Below are 18,466 nucleotides of genomic sequence, written 5' to 3'. Positions count from 1 at the left end.
GAATCTGTCACTTCTGCTTGCTGCCACCAAGGGCAGAAACACATTTCATGTGAATATTCTCAAATATTCTAGTGTAGAAGTCGTAATCTGTGCTAAAATCTAGATAAAATGTATGAATCATAAGCAGATGTCTTTCTGTGCATATTTTTGACATTAGAGCCCATTTTGTAATTGCTGATTCAATAGTTAACTTTCCCAGGAGAACAACATAAACAACAACAAAAAAAATCTATTATCTCTATTTTTCCTGTTTCCAAAAAAAAAAAAAAAGGCAGCATTCTGAGTCACCTGCAAAATAAGATTTTGACTCATTGAGAATTCCCAGTGTCCTTTGAATGTCCTGAGGTTGCCATAACACGAGCACCACTGTGTCTGCATCAGCACGGGCTGAGGGAAAGGTCTGCTCTCAGTAATATGCAATTCAGATTAATTTGAAATGCTGCCTCGCTTCACTTCTGCAGCATTAAGAACTTTGTCACCTAACTATAAACCCAGGGTGACCTTTTGCTTCTGAAATCTGAGTCATCTTGTGAGTAAAGAGCCCACTCCTGAACGCTTGATAGATTTGCAGAGATTGTTGAGATAATAACAGTCCCTTGCAATTCAACCATCTTGCCCAAGCTTTTTTTCAGTAACAAGTCTAATTTAATTCTAGGTTTTCACTGCCTAATTGATCCCTAGGTGGTGGTATGTTTTACAAGATCCCTTGCTAGGAAGACAGGAGGAGGATGGGGCAGTAATTTTCCTGTAAAGAATCAAAAATGAGGTTGATTTTTTCTTGTGGTTGAAATTCTTCTATATTTAATGACCACAGGTTTGGGGATTTTTGTACTTTTGATGGTGTGAGACATTGTTTTTGAAATATGAATATGTCGGGTTTATAATAACTTCCTATGGGATACCAAGTTTATCAGAAAAGTAAAGAGTGAAGCTGATAGACAACTTTCAAACCTTGTGGGTGTCACAAATTTCAGATGCCACTTAAAAATCATTAGATATTCTGTCTGCACCAGGAATTTTTGACTGTAAATTAAAACTGTCAGAAATACTAAGGGGTATGAAGCATGTTAAAGTGTGAAGTGAATAGACATTTTATAACAGGCACTTCCAAGATTCAGTTGCTAATGATTTTTTTTTTTTTTTGAGGTTACTTGCTCATAGACTACCTCATAGCACTACTTTTGTATGTTCTTACCAAGACAAAGGTTTGCTTTTGATCTTCTTCCATAGTAAAATATAGATTATGAAATAAGGAATGGCAATGTCATCACTGCCAGAGTTGATGTCCAATGTGTCCTTTGATTTTGTTTTAGGGGGAGGAGACCTTGAGGACTGAAGATATCCTGGCTGTAATTGAGAAGGAGGGGGACTCTATTGCTGTCATTATGTTCAGTGGGGTGCAGTACTACACGGGACAATTGTTTGACATCCCTAGAATAACAAGGGCTGGCCAAAAAAAGGTAGGACTGCTCCAGATGTGTCCTTTCCGTTAATTTTAGATCAGTTTTCTCTGTGAAATCAGCTGGTTGGGTTTTTTTTTGGTTTTTTTGTTTGTTTTTGGTTTTTTGGTTTTTTTGTTGTTGTTGTTTGTTTTTTGTTTGGGTTTTTTTGGGGTTTTTTTTTGTTGTTTTTGGGGGGGGTGTTTGGTTTTTTTTTTTTTTTTTTTTTTTTTTTTTTGTTTTTGTGGAACAAAACACAGAAATTTGCAGGTCTTTGGTAAAATGTAAAAGTGCTCTGTGCCCAGACCTTTGGGGACTGTGTGCTGCATGAGGAAATAGCCCTGTGGGAGCAACCTTTCAGGCAGATGAATGTTAAAACTATTTGGAAAAGGTAATTCATGACTATTAACTTTGACATGGCTTTTCTTGAAGGGTAGAACACCAAGAGCCTCGGTGAAGGAGGAGAAGGAGGCAATCACAGTTCTAACCTGTCTTTGAAAGTTAGTTTGTGTAAGATTTCTGAGCTTTTTCTGAACTTTTTCAACATGAGACTTTCATGATTTTCCTCCTTTGCTGTAGCTGTGCTATGACAGATTTTGCCCCCCTTGAGCAGGGGGGTGAGCTCCCCATGGAGCTCAGACTCCACTGATGAGTTTTCCAGAGACAGGCACAGTGTGGAGCACATCAGCATCACAAGATGAGTGTATTTTAGTGATGACTCAGCCTTCAGAGCTTGCAGGCAGTGTGTTCTGCGGACATAGCTGTAAAACTTTACCAATTTCAATTGCCTTAAGAATCCAGGAGAAAATAGTTTTTGATTAAGTTGTCTTATCAACAGGAGGTCACCAGACTTTCCATGCTGTCAGCCTTTTACTGGATGCACCTTATACAAGATTAAACACTGAAGGGTAAACTTATTTGGTATCACCGGATTTTTGGCAAACCAGCTAACTCCTTATATTTAATGGTTTAACTCCCTGGAGAGGTTCCTACCTCACAGCACGCTATACCTCTTCTGTAGCTGTAGGTCTGGCAGTGGAATTTTTCCTGGACGTCAGGACGTAAGTTATGCTGGCGGCAAGAGATGGTAAAGTCCCCCCTGGGAGAGCAGAGCAGGTGTGAGAGCTGGTGCAGGGCCCGTGGGATATAAAAAGGGAATGTTCTCACAGAGCAGCACCTGGTGTTAAAATCCAGTGTTAAAAACAGCACAAAACAAAACCAACTTCTGACAGGGATATAGAAAAGCAGGGTGAAAAGAAAAGTGGGGAGTCAGCTGCAGGGGAAGTGGGTTTGTGCAGGAGCTCCAAAAGCAGCACTGTCGTGGTGCTTTTCTGGAGTGTCTGCCAGCACTTTGCTGACCACAAAAAAAATCACAATTCCACCGTGCTGGAATGTTAGAAAGGGAAGACAGGTTATTAACAGGATGATGCCACCCACTGCTCTGCTCTCTCTCTCTCCTGGTGGCAGCAGAGCTTTCGTTCAGCTGCCAACACCTACATGTCTTCAGTGCTGCTTCCCAGAAAGCCACTCTGTGATGTGTCTGAAAGGTGTCTGAGAAAGAGAGAGAAAAATCTTCCTTCCTTTCCATAAAGATGAACAACCTGGGAAAAACCTATTGCTTTTCCACCTCTCCAAAGATGCTCTCTGGACTGTGGGCTGCAGACTTGGATGTGTGGAAAAGATGCAGTTTCACTGATAGCTCTAAACTGCCCCAAAGTGGTGTTCTGGGAGAGAGCTTATTACTCACAGCTTATATCATAGAGGGAAAATGGATTTGATGTTTATAAAATCTGAGGAGATAACCAGGACTTGGTGGAGAAAGATTAAAATTTCTGCAAGGCAATGCAAATAATAATAATAATAGTATTAACTCAGGGGTATGGGCTTCCACAGGGATGCACACAAAAACACCACACATTTTACCCAGGGACCATATCATGTTTCTAAAGGAGAGCAATTTGTGACAGCAATTCAGCATTCCAGCAGGAACAGGTAAATGTCAAAGGCCTTTTTCCATCTGAATGCCTGTTAGAAATGACATAATATAGACATGAATCTCTTCTTCCACAGATTTTTCAAGAGAGAGAGAAAAAAAAAGCAGACCATCAAATTGAATTTCTAGTGGTTTGAGTGTGCAGGATTGAGATCCAGGTAGATTAATGAACTAAAATATCATTGGTATACAGAAAAAGCAAAATTAATTCAACCTGAAGAACTGTTTGAGTACCCTTAAGGCTTGAAAATCATGAGCCAGCCGTGTTTTTATTTCCCTCCTGTCAGATACACTCAGCTCAATGTCCTTACAGATTCTGCCCACAGGTTAAGTGTTGTTTATATGTTTATACAAACCCTCTATGTAAGAAAATGTTACACCACACTTCAACATCTGCTTATCACAAATATTTACATGAAATTGTTGATTCATGAAGAGTTTCTATTGGTAAGAAGCATTTCTGCTCCCTTCTTCTTATCTTGGACTCAGGGCTTCTGGTTATCAAAATGCATGAAATGTGGGGTTTTCAAAAGAATTGGCTCCTCTCCTCTTTCCCCAGGCCAAAGCTGGAGTTAGGAGCTGCTGTTGGATTAGAGGAAACTGCTGAAGCAGAATCACTAGTGTCTATGTATCTATACATGGCTTTAATTGGACTTACCATATCTCCTTAAAGAGATTCTGGACCTGATGAATCCAGAACTGTCCTCTAGTCAACATATTGTCACAGATAGGCTGAAAGTTCTTTTAAAAGCAGATAAAGCTGAAAAGTCATGTTTGTAGCAAAAATGCAAGGTTCTCCTTCCCAGGGATGAAGGGTGGTGAATGACCCTGCACTCCTGAACAGAAAATAGGTTGGGGAGAGCTGACAAGCAAGCGAGTCAGAAAGGGAAAATACAAGGTGAAAATGCTATTTGAGAAGAAGATGGGAAAAAAAAAATCACTTGTCAGGCAGTATGTCAGAAAGTCCTACACAGATGGTCTTAATAATTCTTTTAATGTACTATTGAAATAAAGTCCCACAGTGTTGTGCCCTATCAGGGCTTGGCTAGAGATTTGAGCCGTGAGCTCTGGAGGCCTGGAAAATGTCCTAGGATTCTTGAGGTCAATCATTTATGAATTAAGTTACTGATTTCCTTTTACATTTTTTAAGCCAATTTCCTAAGTTCTCTGCGTACATTAAGATTCCTCCCAGAGTGAAAGCTCTGCACATAGACAGCTTCATTAAGTCATTAAATATTAAATGAACTAAATTAAGCTTGAAAAATTACCTCAGGCTATTTTTCCATCTAAGGTCTCTCAGATAAATCGAAATTACTACGTATTGTGCAAGAGACTCATCAGCAGGCTGAGGAGGATGTAACAGTTTTCCTTGTTTCGTACTTTCAAGCTTGCTCTAGAGGATGGAGGAGGCTGAGTTGTTTTATTCTTCTACAAGTGAAGAAATGGCTGACTTTTAGGAGACTCTGCCTTTCAAATACAATTTTCATAAGTTATATTGTACTTTCCACTGACTCCGTACCATTATGTAAAATATTTTAATCTCTTGAGTCCCAGTAGGAAGAGCTTTAAGATCCTTCATCTTCATTTCTTCCCTGTCTCTCTTTCTAAATGTCCCAGCTTTGCTGGCGTGAAGCTGTCATTTCTCTCCCTCTCTCCAAATGTCATTGTCCATGCTGAGTTGTTACCTGCTGGTTATCAGCAGCTACCCAGACACTTGGCAGAAATGACTTTTAGATGTTGGAATAAAGCGGAAGAGGCAGGGGAGAGCGCGTGTCCTCTCCTTTGCCCGGAGCAGATGGAGAGCTCTGCTCCCCCCAGTCTGGGGAAGCGCCGTTCCCACGCAGTCCTGGTTCTGCGTGCCTTCAGCAGGGAGAGCTGCTTCAGTTTGTTTTACTCTTTCCGTGCAATCTGTGTGGCTAAACATTTGCTGTTTGTGTGACTCAAGTGCCAGACACCTCCCTGGGAAAGCAAACCAGCACAACCCATCTTGCAGACGACGACTCGAACAAACTGGTGCGAGTGGGCGTTTCCGAGCCGAGGCAGGAGCCCTGCCAGCACTGAACCCGAATTTCCCGTGCCTCAATCTTGTTACACAGTGCCCAGTAGGACCTGCCAACCAGCTTCAAAGTGGTGGGGAGTGGCAAAGGGAGTTCAGGAAGATGACCCATGGGTGATATGTGAATGACCTTCCTTTTTGTGGGCTCTGAGCCTACAGTGGGTTCGAGCTGGTCTATTGCAGCCACTGTTGGTGCCCAAGAACATTTGTCCATGTCAAGGTCACACGTGTGGATGTGGTTATGGAACCTCATTATTGTGAGGGCATCCAACCTGTTGCTGTCCCAAGGTGTCTCCTCCTACCTCCCCACCTGCTGTATTTTCATAATTTGATATTATGGGCTCTATTTTTTATAGAGTATATGGCATACTGACAGGGAAAGGACAACTGATTTTGGCACATTATTTATAGAATTAAATTTCTTACATGCTTTTTCTTTATGAGCAACTCCCTTTTTTTTTTGTTGTTGTTTTGGGTTTTTTTTTTTCAATTTTGCTAATGTACAGCCAGACACACACATTCTGCTTATGCCTCATCTGTTATTCCTGGTTTCCACTGAAACCAGTGAATCTGTCATAGAATTGCTCCCAAAAGTTTGTGTGGGGTGCACGTACCTGTTCAGGTTTAAATCCAGTCAACTGAAGTTTTGAAGTTAATGCCTTAAAACCCTATGAGAACCTCCTCATTCACTGGCAATTGGATTTAGTTTGTTGGAGCTGGTTTCAGTGATCCAGAGCCATTTTATCCCTGAATGAGAGCATTCCCATTGGAATTCAGCATGCCCCTGCCTCTCTGCATTAGCTTCACCATTTCAGCTGATCTCTCTTAACTCAGTTCTGGGTGTCCCTGTGAAATCAAGCCACCACGGCTATTTACTGGGACTCTAGTTCCAACATTTAGATCATGTAAATGCTATGGAAGTGAGTTTTCTTCCCATCATTTTGGAGCAACTTTTCAAGCTGATAACTTCACAAATGTCTCCATTAAAATTAACGTGTCACATCTTCTTAAAACGCTGCTCCATACAAATTGTTATCTAGCTTATACAGAAGATTAAATATACCAAAGTACCTCTTAAATAATTTAGCTAAGACTCCCTCCATGCAAGAAACAGCAGGAGATTCTTTAAAAAACCCTTTGTTTTATTATTGGACGTTGATTTTTTCTGAAGACTGTGCTCTCACTCTTATTCCTACCCTGCTGCTTGCAAGCAAGCTGTTTGTGTTTTAAAAGCAAAATGTAAAATAGCATTTAATTTGTAGTCCAGGCACAAAAAGCAGTTTTATTTCTCCGCTCTTAAATAAATCGCAAAGCTTAGAATAACTTTTTAGTTTAAAAATGCTGCCATCCAGTGGTTATTTAATGTGTAAAACTCATACTTTTAGAGCTAGAAATCTCTCAGTCCTTAGATATTGTGGTTACCCCCGATACACACTTTTTCCCAGTGTCCTGTGCAAATTGTGGTTATGGAAAATACAAGACTTTTCACAGAGACAGAATCTTTTTTTTTAATGACAAGCATAAAAGTTCTTGAAGATCAAGGCATTGCAAGAGCTGCTATCTCATCCATTTGGATTCCCAAAGAGCAAGGTCCTCCTCTTTTAAATACCAGGGCCACCTTGACCATGAATATTTATTGGAATGCAATTGTTCATGGGTAATTGGCATCGTTATGATCATTACTGCTTTGTCTCTGCCTGGTGTTTGTTGTGCCATACAGGAAGTGTTTGTGTTTATGCATTTGTTCTCAATAGTCATTTCAAGTGATTCCACTTCACTGCACAATCAAAACCCCAGACATCTAAACCCTATCCAAGCATCCTTGAAGAAAAATCACAGAAAAATTGCTGATTTCTACATGTATCTGTAGCATAGAAAACTTGTTTCTAGTAATCCCTAAGAACAGATGGGACTTGATAGATTAATCATAGAAGGGTTTGGGTTGGAAGGGACCTTAAGAATTGGCTTGTTCCAACCCCCTGCCATGGACAGGGACACCTTCCACTATCCCAGGCTGCTCCAAGCCCCATCCACCCTGGCCTTGGACACTTCCAGGAATGGGGCAGCCACAGCTTCTCTGAGTAACTTGTTCCAGTGTCTCACCACCCTCACAGAAAAATATTTCTTCCTAACATCTAACCTAAATCTCTTTGAGTGTAAATCCATTCACACTTGTCCTATCACTCTCTCCTTCTGTAAGAAGTCTCCAGATAGCCTACATACCAAGAGCATGTTAAGCTCTGAAGGAGTTATTTTCAAAATAATCTCACAGTGATGATTATCTTAATAAGTAACCTAATAATCATCTCTTTCCTGCAGGGATGCCTTGTTGGATTTGACCTGGCTCATGCTGTTGGGAATGTAGAGCTTCATTTGCATGACTGGGGAGTAGATTTTGCCTGCTGGTGCTCCTACAAGGTAAAACAGATTCATTGTTGGAGGCCGTTTTCCATAATGTCACTTATCTCATAGGTCAGCACACAGGTCAGGTGAATAAGAGCTGCACCTGAACAGTTGAGCAAGACTTGGCTGAATCTTTGAATTTGCCACAACAAAGAGATGGACACTGACTTTAATGGTGCCCTTTTTTATGAATGGTTCCAAAAAGTAACAGTGGCAATGACCTACAAGGTCTTGTGGATGTGAGATGGCCACTGGTGGTGGTTAAACATCTGCCCTGTGGACATGGGAAGCAGAGATTCCTCTCTTATTTCTCACACCAAGAATGTTTCACAGCTATAATATTTTATGATGTGGTCCCTAAATAAGAGAATATTCTTGTCTAAGCTTTAATAATTTCAGATCACAGAGCAGGGTTTAATAAGTTCATATCACAGAGTATCTTTAGGTCCTTCGACTCCTAGTGAGATTAAAACTTGTCAGACATAGATTAATTGTTTTGTGACTTTGCTTTATATATATATATGGAACAGTTTCAGATGTACTTCAATTTTCTGGCCTCTTAGACTTCAAATACTGCACATAAGCCAAGAGAGGTACTTTTAAACTAATCTGAAAAAATAAATCTGCTTTTACCTCCATCAGCACTTTGTGACAAATGCTAATATCTCCATCTAGAAACCACTAGAAATGTTAAAATTGGTTTGTTTTATAGATCAGGGTGAGGGAACTTTACAGATAATGAACATGACATGTACATGTTGATTTATTCTTTGCAGTATTTGAATTCTGGAGCAGGAGGCCTTGCTGGTGCCTACATTCATGAAAAGCATTCCAAGAATATTAAACCAGCGTAAGTATTTTTCTAATAATAAATTCCCAAATAAATGAAATAAACGGTGCTGTGAAGTTTAAATGGGAAAGAGCCTTCCCTTTCAGAATTGAGATCTGAAAGTGAAATTATGTAGATTCCTAGCCATGGAATATGGGCATGTGTATCTATGCATATATTTATAGAAATAGAGGAAAATTCCTGTTTCAATAAAAACTCATTGGGCTAATATTTGTTACTGATCTATTGCTTCAATGAAAGGGGTAGTAAACATTTTGACAATTTGGTTATCTGACTTTGTTACTTCAGATGGGTTGTTTTACACTAACTTTAGTAAATTTTGAAATTGCTAATGCACGTGCTCCCATCTAAAATACATTTGCTTCTTTAAGTCTGGTATCACTTCTTAACTAAATAGAATCATAAAAGAGACTGTTGGTAATATTAAAGACAAGAATTCTAAATCATGTCTATGAGGCTGCTTAATATAAAGAGAATATTTAACATCTTCCCTTAAAAATGGATTTTAAATAATCATTGAAGTCTTTGGTTGGTGAACAAAATCAAAGACAGTTTCAACTCTGTGCCTAATAGCTCTTTAGTAGTGGCATGTTTTCATTACAATTATATCCACTGGAAAAGCTGGGAAGTATTACATGGAGATCTGTTCTGAAAGACTGTGTAATCCATGGAAAGCTGAGCTATCAGCTGAGGTTAGCTGCATTAACAAAAATACCTGTTATTTAAGCCATTCTATGGCTATACTTTATCTATGTATATTAAGAACACTGGAATAAATACATTTAATGCACCGACAAATGTAAACATTTCTGGCTGTAATGCTTGGAGAGATTGCTGGCACTTCCTTTTATTTTAGCTTGAAGAATGGAAACTAAATCAGGTTCCAGAGACAAATAATATTATAATAAGCATCTTTGCTGCACTATGTGCTGGTTTCAGACTGTCTAGACTCCCAGGAGATAACAAAATAATGCTGATAAGTTCTTTTCAGTCACCCATAACAGAAAACTCATTAGGATGACATATGACCTGTTGTGAGCTGATTCCAGCCTTATATGTGAACACAGGCAAAACATACTGGATACCTGGATATTTCTTCTGGAAGGTTTTTTCCTGCTCTCCTGTTGCCAGGTGCAGGCATTGCTCCCACAGCCACACCTGGTTGTGTGACTCCCATGGATCCTGGTTGTGGGGAACTGGGAAGATGATGAACAGTGGAAAAAAAGTGAAAAATTACAGAATAGCTAGGGGTGGAATTAATAAGATATTAAGGACCTTCAGTCTTTTTTCCTCCTTGATGACATTTTGGAACTTTTCTAAGGGTACTAGCTTGGTATTGTAGGTAAGAGTTTAGATTAGTTTTTCCTGAATCAGCTCTTTCATACATAGTCAATTAATTTGTGTACTGAATCTGGATACTGAATATCTTAAATGAAATTACCTATGTGGAATAGGCTTTTCCAGCCTGGGGAGAAATCAAGGATATAATTCCAAACTTCCTGCATCGACCTTCTGCATTATTTAATCACAGTTATTTCATATTTCCTGAGATTTGATAATCACTCATCATATTGTTTGTAGTTCCTATGCCCCGGTTGCAGTACTTTTCTTTCTTTCCTGCATCCACCAGCCATTTCAGGCCTCCAAATAAGGCACTGAGACAAAGGAGAATTTGTCTATGTCAAAGTATTCAATTGCATAGCTGATTTAAATGCAGAGCAATTTGCTGTATGTTGTACAATCAAATAGAGTGGAATTTAACTGCTCGGGAAGTTGCAGGCTCTGCTGTAGCTGCAGTCTCTGGCTGTCATCTGAATCAAGGATGACACCCAGTGGCCACACCACTTCAGTCAGGAGCAGAGGCACCAACCACTTGTTTCTGTGCACCTCAGCCCACACGTAAGCAGGGAATTAAATTCCAATCCAGCTGACACCCTCTTGTCGTTTGAGCTGTCTGAAATACCGTTCTAACTCACGGATGGTTTTAGGTGAGTCACTTTTTACTCACCTATATAAATTTTTCTAATTTGTCTCGTCTTTCATATTTCCTGCAAGTTATCGACTAGGTAGTTATTTTAATATGGAAATAATCTATTGTGTCTTAATGGGAAAATGTGTGTTCTGACTGTAATTCAGAGAGGCAGAACGTTTGTCTTTTGCTGTCTGAGGCTGGGGCAAAAAGGACTTGTTGAAAATAAAACAACTCAGTCCAAAATCTCATCTTTAACCCCCCCCAAACCCAGCTAGTGCACATCACCAAAGGAATTTAGGTATTTTGGTTTAACTTCTCCTAATTTTGTGAGTATGCTTTGTTTTATGCCCAGTTTATGAAACTGGGTTCCTCTCCAACTGCTCCCTCCAACAACAAAACATTTATTTGCTGCTTTCTTTTAAAATGCAACTTGGGATAGAATTGTTAAAATATTTAAAGTATTTAATAGCCTTACCATCACTACATGAGGCCATGCCAGAGCTGTTTCTGCTTTGGGGCTGCCTCACTGCAAAGCCCCACAACCCAAACCTGATGTAATTCAATAATACCTTGGCATGTCCCAGCTGACAAAAGGCAAACCAGTCCCACTCTTCTTCATGGAAGTGCCAGCTTCCCACAAGAGTTATAAAGTTGGTAATTCAGTATCTTGGGAAAGGATTTATGTCTCAGGGCAGGGCTTGATCTTTACAGATGGAAGCTGAGGGTGAGAGAACCTCCTGTGTCCTGCTGTTGTTTTGTGTCACTGTAAACACCGTCCTGTAGTCCTGCAAACACCTTGGCTTAGCTTGGCATGGTTCTCTAATTCATTGCAGGGGCCATGGGTCTAAAATAACATGTTTTAACCAGCCCAATTAACATCTGTGCCCAAGCATGTGGGGTAGTCCTTTGCTAGTCCCCATCTTTCTCCTTAGAGCAGCGACACTGAATCAATCTGACATATATGGGTCTGATCTGTCCCCATTCTCCCATGATCTCACCTCCTCTGAAGTCTCTCTTAATACTCAAATAGCTTTTTTAATACCTGCTCTATATATCACAATGCAATATATTCCTGGCTAATTGTGTGAGAGTGATTTCTTTATGGGAAGGTTTCAAATAAAAAAAAATAAAGGACCTGAAGAGAGCAGAGCTATGAAATAATACTGAAACCATCAGGTCAATGCAGGCTGAGCCTATGCCACCAGGTTTCCATGTAAGTGTTGCAGAGGGGAGGTTTCCAACACACAGAGAGCACTGGAGTAACCTACTAATACTGAAATTTTGCTTGTCTAGCTGTTTGAGCTCCAGAAAAGTTCCCATTTTAATTTTTGAAATTTTTTACTCCCTCCCTAATTCTCCATTTATAGAAAGGATAACTTGAATTACCAAGCAATTTAGCTGTAATGAAATGTGAATGTTTGTGAGCACCTGGGGGAGAAGATGCTCGAGTCAGGTGTTCCCAGCAGGGTGTTTGCAGCTGTAGATGGGAAACAGGTTCAGCTCTGCTGTCAAGGGGGAAAAGGGACATGAGAAGACAAACTTGCAGAGTTCTGAGACAGTAAATTAAGTAAAAGTAAGGCACAATTTAAACAGATGAAAGGGAAATAAATGTATTCGTGTATACATAAATATGTATAAATAAATGTAAAGCAGTCAGGAAAATAATAGATAAACCTTTGCAGAGGATTAAATGAAAACTCTACAGTGCTTAAAGTGAAGGGATTTATCAAGACTTTAGCCCACACTAGCAGCAGGTAGTGTTTAAAAGTGAAAAGTTTCTGTGATGTGAAGAAATGCTGCATGTGCAGGAAACAGTTGATTTCCAAAGAATGTGTTGGCTTTTACCACAGGATAAAAAAAAAGTTTAAAAGAGCAAGAAGTAAAAAGGTTTTCATATTAGCTTTGAGGAAAAAAAGGCATCTTCAGCCAATATCTTCACAGATAGAGGGGAGATTTCAGCTCTTTTTCTTATCCTACTTCCCCTTTTGGAATTTTGATGCCAATAAAAATGCTAGAGCACAAATAGCTTCCTGCTATTTCTTTATAGAGACCTGAACAGCTTTTTTTAGTGTGTGAACTCTAACCCTGGTGTCAGATAAACAGAAATTTGCTACTCCAGCTTCTTATACTTTCCCCTTCCCATTTTTCCCAGGTGCTCTGGATCACCATCCTGCTCCAGTGCAAATCTTCTCTTTCCAGTAACTGTTTTGCAAGAGGTTATTCTACACCTTCTAGGACTCGTAGCTCCCACTGAGTTTTCCTTTGCTCATTTTCTTGATTTATGGGGAGATATTACCTGTCTTTTTTTTGAATTAGAGTCACATAATCCCCAAAATAAAGAGCCCCTGTAAAACTGCTGAAAATAATGTAACTTTGGAGGAGTGTGAGTTGGAAGCAAAGGACAGTCATAAAAGGATATGGAAGGTTGTTTTATATCTACTGTACTGGAAAGAACATTGATCTTGTTTAGAATGCTTCTAGGAATCATGGGATTATAGAATGATTTCGGTTGGGAGGGACATTAAAGCCCATCCTATTCCACCCCCTGCCATGGGCAGGGACACCTTCCACTCTCCCAGGCTGCTCCAAGCCCCATCCAACCTGGCCTTGGACACTTCCAGGGATCCAGGGGCGGCCCCAGCTTCTCTGGGCACCCTGTGCTAGGACCTCACCACTCTCACAGGGAAAGATTTTTTACTCAGACTGAGTCTTCTACTCAGACTTTATAATGGTCCATTTCTCACTGACTGTGTGAATTTGTCTCCTCTGAGTATCTCAGCACTCCTGGAAGCTTTATCAGAACAGAGAACCTTGTCCTGGTCAAGGAGAGGATCTGGAGAAGCAGCACAGAGTAGGGAAGCTGTGCTGAGTGCAGCCAGGTGGGAAAGTCAGTGGTGACAGATTGCAAGGAACATGCTGCTGGCTCCAGAAGGGTTCTCCCTGCTCCTACTGGACTCAGACTGTGGGATAATGTAAATAAACTACTCCTGCAGTGAGCACGTGTCCCCCGAGTACATGAAGTATCCTGTGCTAAGGTAGAAATGAACTGTTGCTTTGCCAAGGAGATGAGAGCAATTTAGCTCCTTGAGCTAATTTAGAAACCAAAAGTTAAAACCTCCCTTGGGAAGAGACTGTTTAGGAATAAAGCTATTGGCTAATTAGGCTTAATTGCATTGTCTTGGGACAAGTGATTTATTAGGCCAATCTAGATCCATGATGGGCCTGCAGGGGTGTGTTCTCGGATTCACCAACTGCATGGCAAATATCCAAGAGCATTTTTTAACTTTGGAGTGAGTCTCTGGGAGAAAAAATGAGAGAGGTTAATGTGCACTCACATCATCTATTCCCATTCTTTTTCTTTGGATCCTTTTATGTGGCTCCCATGATTGTCTCCTTGTTCTCTGTCAAGCGTTTTCTCTCTCTCTTCCTTCAAATCTTCCTTGTAATTAAGCTGTATCTTCAAGCAATCTCACCTCTTTTCTCATTATAAATATCCTTCTTGTTCTTTCCTTCTTGAAGGTCTTCCTCTTTGTTTTGTCATCTTTGCTTTGGCTGGATTTTAAGGTGATTGTAAAGGTGCTGGGTGTGAATTCAGCATCACCTGTGGGGTGAATGTGGAAGAAATGTGCTGCTCTCATTCCCTGAGTGCACTCCCATGCATTTTTCCTCCTGGATCACTCTGAAGGGACATCACTTGGTGTGCTGTGCCGTGGTCCTGTCCCACTTCCAGCCTCAGGAATGAGAGGGAGGTGGCTCTGTCCCTTCCACATTTCCTTTCCCATCTGCAGCGCCTGGAGCTTTCTCATAGATGGTGTAAGACACAACTGCTCAAACATATGAAAGGAACCAAGAGGCTTAGCCTGATGGAAAGGTGAATGTAGCCTGGGGGCGACTCTTGCATCCTGTAACTAGCAAGGAAGGGATCCCGGGGCTCTCCTTGGAGTCTGGATGGGTGCTGTGATTTTCCCTTGCATTTCCAAGGCCCTGTGTTGTTATCTGCCTGCTCTGTGTGCCTCAGTTCTCCACTTCCAGGCAGGTAGTTTTGAAAGCACTGTGCTGTATCTTGATTTTTTTTTATCAAGCTTCCTTCCTGCTGAAGTAATTTGCAGAAATACAACACTCATACTGGTGTTACATACACACCTCTAAGAAAACGGAAAGAAAACCTTCTTTGCCTGCTTTTTTAGTAAGTCACAAGAAGAGGAGTTATTTATTTTCTTATCCATTCATGTGTGTGTTTCTGTAGCCACCTCACAGAACCTTTCTATATTAGGGAGGAAAGTTTATTTTTAATGAAAAAACCTCTAGTAAATCTTCTGCCATTTCCACTAAGAGCTCACTTACCTTTGTGCAGAAATGTGCTGGAACTAATGCAATTTTGCATCTGGGATTTCCTGCTAGATGTTGACTCACTTTCAGTGTTTGATCATTTTTCACTTTTTCTACTTCAGAAATTTTGGAACTTTCTATGAAGCTTTCCTCCTAAGATTCTCAGTTAAACCTGTGGTCTGCACATGCCCTTTAAAAATGAGATTTGCTCATGCTTTTGTATTGGTTCATTAGACCACAGTGGGAAATTGTGTCTAATTTCTCCTTATAAAATGTGCTTTGAGGTCATGGTATGGCTTGAAATTGCTCTAAGCTGAAAGCACCAGCAAAAACCTTTATGCTTTTGTGCCATTAATAGTCACCAGTTTTCTCTCCATCCTGGAGTATGTTCCTGTAATTCTCAGCTATGTGTTCAGAGGGGTTTTGTGCCTGGGATGTCTCCCAGAGCTGTTTGTGTCCCTGACCTGGCTGAGCACCTGTCTGGCTTCAGCTGCAGCTCTGGGGTCACACACACAGCTCATGTTGTGATTCATGTCTCACCTGACTCAAACCATAAGCATTTTCAAAGGTCATTGGAATGCCATTGCTCAAGTTAAGGAAATAATTCAGTCTTGTTACTTTTTGCTATGCTGGCACTCTGGATTTATGCACAGGAGGATTATTAAAGGGGTTTTTTTGGGGTTTTTTTGGGGTTTTTTTTTGCTTGGTTTACTACTTGTGCCTGTTTGTTTCCACACGTTCATGGGGTTTTTAGTCCCCAAACTCCCTTTTCCTCCTGGTTAAAACTTCTTTCCAACACTCAACCAAGATAAGGTCTCACTAGGTCAGAAACCTTCATATTTTTATTTTCTCTCCCTTAATCATATCTATGTTATCTTAAAGTCCAGCACAAGACATCCACAGCCTGCTGTCTTTTACTTCTTACCCATCTCCACATGTCTTTGAATCAGGAGCTTCCTAGAGGCCTCCATGACATATATTGTCTATTCTTGCCCACAAGCTGTAAGCCATCCTTCCTCTCACTTTCCATTTGTGAAATACTTACTTTCACACCTCTTTGTCGCTGCTGGTAAATTTTTACTGTCACAGTGACTACTCCTCATTTTTCAGCGGAGTAATTTTCAGTGCTTGCTGGCAGCTGCCTCTTGCAGCCTTCCACTGTGTGGAAACTGCAGGGCAGTTCCAGCTGTAGAGAGCTCATTCAAGTGTCTGAAGAGGAGTTTCCAGTGAGATGCTGGGAGAAACACACAATCTTCCCTTTTCTTTCCCTTTCCCTAATTTCTCAGTCAGCATGACATCAATTCACTGATCTAATCACACCAGTGCAACAGTTTTGGGAAAATGCTAAGTTCTTTCTGTCCCATGCCATGAAAAACAACTGCTCAACGTCAAGAATAATTTATTATTTTCTTTAGCTGTGTACAGATTATTGAGCAAATATGCAATAATTTCCTACTGAAATCTAGTTTTTCAGCATCCCTCTGTTTTCACTGAGTTTTCTGAGATGACTTTCGAGCAACCCACTGTGAGCAGGAAGATTTTGTCAGTGTGTGCTGAAGGTCAGAGTTGCAGATACAGTCATTATCTGACAGGACAAAGAGTCCACATAAATGTCCTTATTTGATGTTTCTCACCTGTTTCTGCAGTGAGAAGAGCCTGGAGCTCCTGGAACCAGTGTAGGACCTCATGTCAAACATTACATACTTGCACTGGACCTCACGTCAAATCTGTTTTAGACCCCATAAGACTGTTAAGTTTATGTGCTACTGGAAATTTGGACAACTGCAGCCTAATAAAAAAAGCCCCCTAAGTCATATTGTTCTTATTTTCTAGTGATGGGTGAAATTTAATCTTTTTGAAGAGACACTCTTTAAAACAGATCTGAAAGATGCACATTTCTGTTTTCCCTTAATTATTTCATGTCTTAGACTTCAGCTGAAAAGACTTCATCTGAGTTTTCCTCCTTCAGTATCACTTAGTAAATGTTTTGTAACACAGCTACTGGATTCTGTGGCAAATTTGCTGGCACTTGAAACTATGAATTCAATTAGTTCTAGCCACTGCCATAAAAAAAATCTCATCTAATGTGGATTGTTTCTTGTTTCAGGCAAAGAGCAGAGGTGATAACTTACATTTTAGCTAATAAGGATTCTGGTATGATAAAGGTCTTGCATTAATATTGTGATTAGTCTATTCAAAAACAACAAAGACTCAAGGAAACACAAGTTCCCAGATCTTAAAAATTTTATATTATATTTCAGTATTATATATTTATTATTTTGAAATCTATCTAGATATCCTTCTCTGAAAGATTTATTCAAGGGATTGCAGAGACTGTATAGTTCAGTAAATGCATCATAGTAATCAAAACTATCCAAATCTCCTTTAAGTCAGAATTCACATTTAAAAGTAGCTCTAGGAGGGACTGTTGCTTTCACTTGTTTAATTTAATCTATTTGAAACAGCCTAGAAAAGAAATTATGGAATTCTTAAAGAATAAAACATGCTTTTTTTTTTTGCCAGCATAAAATAATTGAGAGCTATTCAGTGCTTTATAAAAATTACTGAGAACTTTATTAATATCTCTATGAGTAAATTGGCTCCCTGCTTGATTTTTAATTTCTGGTGTTAGGCAGAATATTCAATTTCCCCTTACTAAATGTGTGAACATACTGTTGGCTGTATTCCCCCTTTTCATATATCTGATATTTGGCCAGTGAAAGTGTTATATGAGCACTTTGTGATAATAGTTGTTCGTAAGCTGATTTAACAGTTTTTAATTCAACTTCATTAGCCTTAGGGGGTTTGTTTTTTGTGAAATCTTCTCCTGGGATTTAATTTAGGCTCCCATTTTGTCTGCTGTTGGATCGTACCTTTCTTTTGCCTAATCATGGCGAATGAAATTATTGTCCCTTATCACAAGCGCCTCAGAGGTTTGGTGAAAGCTCTGAGAGGCTCCAAAGGGCCCTGATTGGATTGGCAGCATTGCAGCCATCCCTCTTCCTCATGCCCTGGCCACAGCAACTTGTTTCCTGCTGCAAAAGTGAACTCAATCTCCTTTTGTTTTGACCTGGAGGGGTAATATGGATGGACGTGTTGAAATTGGTGTATTCCCACTTGTGTCGAGCCTAAAAGACTAACAAGGTAAAAATCAATCCAGGAAAAGTGTGTGCACCCTCTGTCTCCATGTAGCCACGAGCTGCAAATCACCTTGTACTCCACTGACCAAAAAACCCAGGTTTTTCACCCAAGAGCCTCTCTAATTGTGGCAACAGTTTTGTTAAATCACCCACCTCGAAGAGCAGCAAAGCTCAGGGAGCCAAGAGCTGCCCAGCTACTTTTGGAAAGAGGGTGATCACTCAAATCTAGAAGTTTCTTAATTCCATCCATTGCAGTTGCATAGTTAAGTGTCATTGTTTAAATT

General features: G+C 40.1%; 1 protein-coding gene across 2 annotated transcripts in view; it reads left to right on the top strand.

Moving 5' to 3' along the window:
- Window positions 1-18,466, top strand: part of KYNU (kynureninase) — a 57,841-nt gene that overhangs the window by 25,430 nt on the left and 13,945 nt on the right. For both annotated transcript variants that reach the window (XM_021530356.3, XM_021530355.2), the window contains exons 8-10: window positions 1,314-1,460; window positions 7,808-7,906; window positions 8,668-8,741. In XM_021530356.3, coding sequence (XP_021386031.2) covers window positions 1,314-1,460; window positions 7,808-7,906; window positions 8,668-8,741 — 320 coding nt within the window. The remainder of the gene's footprint in view (window positions 1-1,313; window positions 1,461-7,807; window positions 7,907-8,667; window positions 8,742-18,466) is intronic.

Source organism: Lonchura striata, chromosome 8 (genome assembly GCF_046129695.1).
Source record: "Lonchura striata isolate bLonStr1 chromosome 8, bLonStr1.mat, whole genome shotgun sequence".
In the NCBI taxonomy this organism is placed as follows: Eukaryota; Metazoa; Chordata; class Aves; order Passeriformes; family Estrildidae; genus Lonchura; species Lonchura striata.
Note: the sequence above shows the minus strand (reverse complement) of the source record. Positions and strands in the feature narration are given on the sequence as shown.